The sequence below is a fragment of the Pygoscelis adeliae genome, unplaced genomic scaffold (genome assembly GCF_000699105.1).
Source record: "Pygoscelis adeliae isolate BGI_AS28 unplaced genomic scaffold, ASM69910v1 Scaffold71, whole genome shotgun sequence".
Classification (NCBI taxonomy): domain Eukaryota; kingdom Metazoa; phylum Chordata; class Aves; order Sphenisciformes; family Spheniscidae; genus Pygoscelis; species Pygoscelis adeliae.
In genome coordinates, this window is record NW_008824356.1 from 5,477,451 (window position 1) to 5,482,267 (window position 4,817).

The 4,817-nt window shown below is 48.0% G+C and overlaps 1 protein-coding gene across 1 annotated transcript in view; it reads left to right on the plus strand.

The window, feature by feature from the left end:
- FLVCR2 (feline leukemia virus subgroup C cellular receptor family, member 2) overlaps positions 1-4,817 on the plus strand; it is a 42,460-nt gene that overhangs the window by 10,215 nt on the left and 27,428 nt on the right. The window contains exon 2 of the mRNA XM_009319494.1: positions 9-158. Within this exon, the coding sequence (XP_009317769.1) occupies positions 9-158 (150 nt within the window). The remainder of the gene's footprint in view (positions 1-8; positions 159-4,817) is intronic.

The window sequence follows — 4,817 nt, forward strand, 5'->3', positions numbered from 1 at the left end:
GCCTGAAGCCGCACCTCTTCCCCATCACTGTGCTGGGGCAGGTCATCTGCTCCCTGGCCCAGGTCTTCATCCTGGGCATGCCTTCGCGCATCGCCTCTGTCTGGTTCGGCTCCCACGAGGTGTCCACTGCCTGCTCCATCGCTGTCTTTGGGAACCAGGTAATGGGCGGCTGCCCCCTGCCTGGCCGGAGACTGGGAGTGCTAAGGGGGCAAACCAGGGAGGGGGAAGAGATGCACAGGGCCTGGAGGGCAGCAGCAACGGTAAGAGGCACTTACATGAAATTCCCCCCGGGAAATGCAGCTGGCACCTGGAGGGATGCAGCTGAAGCTAGGCTGTGGGCTGATGGTGGTGGCAGAGGCAAGTGGGACCTAAGTCTACAACGTTGGGGGCAGCATGGGGGTTGGATATGATTCTGGCTTTGAGAGATGTTTGGACTCAGGGTCTTCTCCAGTGCCCTCCTACTCCCGTGGCAGTGAATCTCCAGTCCAGGGGTATGATCCAGTAGAACCATGGATGGGCTGGAGGGGAATTCACGGTGCTGAGAAATAGTGCTTTAGGCAGAGTGTCCTGCAAATCTCAGATCTCCAGTTGCACCTAGACTTCACACTGCAATATCTTCCTCCTGCTGGCAACTGGATGGGACAAAGGAGATTAGCTGCCTGCTGAAAAGAGTACTTGTCACTGAGCCCTGAAGGAAAAGGACTTTAGCACTGTCATACCTCTTAAAAGTAGGTACAGAGTTACCACAAGCAGTTGCTTTGAAAAGAAACAAACCTTCCATCAGGCTAGGGTGAGGTAAGCTCCCTGAGCACTTGTATCAAGGTGGGTCAGGGAGGCCAGCGACCCACACTTGCTCAAGCTGTGATGGTCTTTTCTTGTAGCCAGCTAGTGCTCAGAGGATAAATTTTTCCACAGCTTTGAAGGGATCACGGAAATGGCTTCTTGACCCTTGCACCAGAACACCCACTCATCCCTGTTGCACGAAGCCGATAGGCCAATACTGATGCAATGTGGCATAAACGTAGTGAGTCTGGCTCTGCAACGCTGACACGAAGAAAAGGGAAGCAGAACCCGGCATTAGCTGCTAGGCTGGACCTGTGCCCCTTGGTTTGAGACCTAATGTACTCCTCTACACGTGACTCTGCACCACCCTGGACCGTCTTTGACTCAGCCTGTGGGTGGCTGCTATTCAGATTTTAATGGTTTGCAATTCAAGTAGTTTCTAATGCACGGTTCTTCCTCACAGATAACTTTGTGTGCACTGGGTTTGAGGTCTCCTTTCTCCACATTCCTGGGTTTCTGTATTTATTTAGACACTGCTGAGGCAAAAAGAGGTGAATGCTTGGAGATGGTATTTGAGGAACTGAAGTTTGTGAAACAGCGCTAGGGACTTAAGGAGATTCTGGTTTACATCTTTTGGAAAGAGAAAACATACTTATCTTTCTCTGAGTGAATCTTACTAAGCTTTCTTCTTCACTCTTATCACCCAGGCTAGTAGGCTGGTTTTTATGTGTTTTAAATGAATCTTTAGAGTGGAAGGCATTTAACTTGGCATGAGCACTCTGCTGATTTAGGAGTAAATAAGTAACTGAGCATTTTGCTCTCAGACTTTTTTTTAATTATTCAGGTGGAGTTAGTCAACAGTGTGCATAAGAAATCCAAACAATGAAGTTTTCAGCCTGTGCTATATGCATGTGTGGTATCCTCATCGTCTTAAAAGGAGCGGGTTAGTATAACAGTTGTGAAGAGCAAACTTTGACTACACTTTTTTTGTTCCACACTGCTCTGGGGGTTGAACTGACATGGCGATGAGACCTCAGTTCAGTACACAGCCTTTGCTTTGTAAGCCCAGACTCTCCTTTTAGAGAATTGGAGAAGTCAGAAATGGCAATGACTAAAGGCAGGGCATGCTCCATAGGAAGGAGTATTCATTCCCTTAGTCAAGGGTCCTGAGGTGCATAATCACAGTGAATGAAAAGTAGCTATTTTGTTTACTGGTGATGTCGGGCAGGGGGAAGAAATAGAGGCATCCTTTTCTTCTGACTCTGCAGTTAAAGACTGTGTTTTAGCAAAGGGTATAATACAGCGGGTTTGTAATTGCAGTATGCCAGTATGGCCAATTATTCCCTATGCCCATTCCTCTACTGTATGTTTTTCCTTTCCTTGCCACGTCACTTCGTTACAGGTCCTCGAGGTGGAAAACTGTCATGAGTTGTTATCATGATTATTATTATTGAATGCCAAGCACTGATGTCCCTCTCTACCAAGAATTGCAACCAACTACATGGAGGAGTGAGGCAGTGTCACTGCTTCCTTGTTTGATACATCTGCTCTCTTTCTGCTCCTACCCTCTCGGCCTTAGGCAGTACTGTCCTGAGGAGAGCCCTGCTTGCTGGTTCATCTAGGTCTGCTGGGGTGATGTCTGCTCAGGACACCGCCGCTGCTGCTTGCTGAGTGATGGTAACCGTCAGGTTCAGAGTTAGCCCTGAACAGTAAATCATTGAATCAGTCAGACTAGGTATGAAATATCTTTTAAATAACAAATAATCCCTAGTAGGGTATCAGATTCTCCTCGGTTGTTTCTGGTCATGTGTTGGCTGTGGTATCTAAAGTGCAAAGAAGGGTAAGATTGAGCACTCTTGAATCAATGCTGGAGAGCTTCTAGAAGAGAGGAGTCTGGACACCTGTGGAGGAGGTGATCACATTATCTTGTTTACCCACTGATGGTTTTCATGACATTTTACTTTTCCCCATTTTAACAGGGAGATATTAGTTCGTTTTCCTTGTCCCTGCAAGTGCATGTATGGGGAGGTGTGGAATGGGGTTTACTTGCATGTTGGATACTTTCGCATTAAAATATTAGTGTTACTAAAATATTACTAGCTTCTCCTTGCTTAAAAGATTAAGGAAGATCTATGTGGGAACTTTTTCTCAGGCTGAAGTTCTGGGCTAAGGAAGCAGAAGTGTTTTGGAGAGCTCACTGATGTCCTTCAGATGTGTTTGAATATTGGGAGGAATTTGTCAGACATGCTTCTGAAATACAGCCGTCGGTAGTAGCGTGCCTGCTACGTCGTCAGCAGTGTCACTTGAGGAGCTTGGTGCTGGATATCTACGTGAAGTCACATGCACAAGAGGTGGGCGGGAGAGAGCGGTTTGCGTAAGGCTGTGCTGCTTCCATTTTGGTGTATTGATTCATCAGCCCGTTCCCTGTTTGGGGCCATGGTTCAGACCTGACGGGTTGCAGCAAACGGGCTTCTGATTTCTACATTGGAGGGAGACTGTCCCCGCATTCTTGCTGGTGACAGGACTGCAGCGGGAAGAAACACTCTCCTGAGATACTAGCATTTGCAGGAGTATGGGCTTGCTGGAGCAGCAGGCCTTGCCCCTTCCTTTAACATACTTGCTCTGCTGTCTTTTGGGGATGAGGAAACACAGTGCTGTGGCGTGACAGAACTAACACAGTGGTGGGGATGTTTAGGTAACGAGTTAAATTCTCACAGCTTTTTGAGATTTATAAGCTGGAGCCTGGTGGCCAGGTACCAGCTCTCTGCTTCAGCTGTCATGGTGCATGCTGGACTGCTGTGCTTGGGCCAGGCTTCTTCAGGCATGTTAGGGGTATCTCCCTATTGTCACCTGATGGACATGCGACATGGGCAGCACTCAGAGAAGTGTATAACTGTTGCACAGGGGCAATGAAAACATTTCTGTTTGTGACTTTGTATCGCTTTGCCACCGATATTGTTACTTTTTTTGATTGAAATAGGCCTTGTTCCCGGCTCTTGCCATTCTGACAAAGAGAAACAAGCAGCTGATGGGCTTGGGAGTAAGGATGCGGGTGTGTTAGACAATCTTTCTGCTGTAATTTTGCCTCTTCATTTTTTAGCAGGGATCTAATCTAATCTATCTATCACCTTTGATAAAAGGTGTTGATGTGGTTTGGGAGGAAAGAAAACTTCAGCTTCATGTTCATCTCTGCCTCTGGGGAAAGATGATGCAGTACCTTACTGATCTTCAGGAGTCCTTGTTCTGATGCAGCTGGCATGTGACTTCAAAGATTCAGGGCTTCCCTAACAGAAACGGCTTGAGGCAGAGCTTCTAGGTGCTATCTGCAGACTGCTGGGAGTGCCAGTCTAGCAGTGATTAGGTGATGGCTTTTGAAGTGGACAAACTGGATGATAAGCTGTGAATGAGATTCAGGGAAATGCTCTCTCTCTCCTGTCTGCATGGGGCAGGAGGTGGGGTGGGTGTTGCCTCGGGTCTGCAACATCTGAATGGCCATTGCTTTTGTGCTGGTGAACCTGCAGTGCTGTTCATGCCGAGCATGTGCTGCTGTTTGATGCCTCACTGCTAACTCTGTTCTGTATCTTTCGCCCTTCAGGGAAGGCAGCATCTGAAAGCCGAAGAAGTGTTGTGGAAATGGAGAACATTCTGTGGAATTCCTGTCTTCGAGTGGACTTCTAGTTCTCTTTGGCTGTTCTGTCCCTGCTGGAGGCTCCCCATCTCTTCAGATGAGATTTGATCCCTGTTAGAAATAGGGGCAGGTGGTGGTCTGCCTCACATCCCTCTGTAGCTTGGCCCTATATCTCCCAGGGTTTTAGCTATTAGAATAGAGAAGATTTTAGCAAGGAACCAAGAGGAGCTGGTAGTGGCAGCAGTTAATGGTTGACATTCTCCAGCCCTGGCTCCTTTCTCCCCCTGTAAAGAAGGTCAGGGTGGGTCAGAGCACTTGGATCACAAGGAGTGCTGTGTGGCCAGCTCTCCAAGATCCTGGACGTGGCTCAGTGGGGGAGGGGGGGCTGGCCAACTAGCAACGTGGC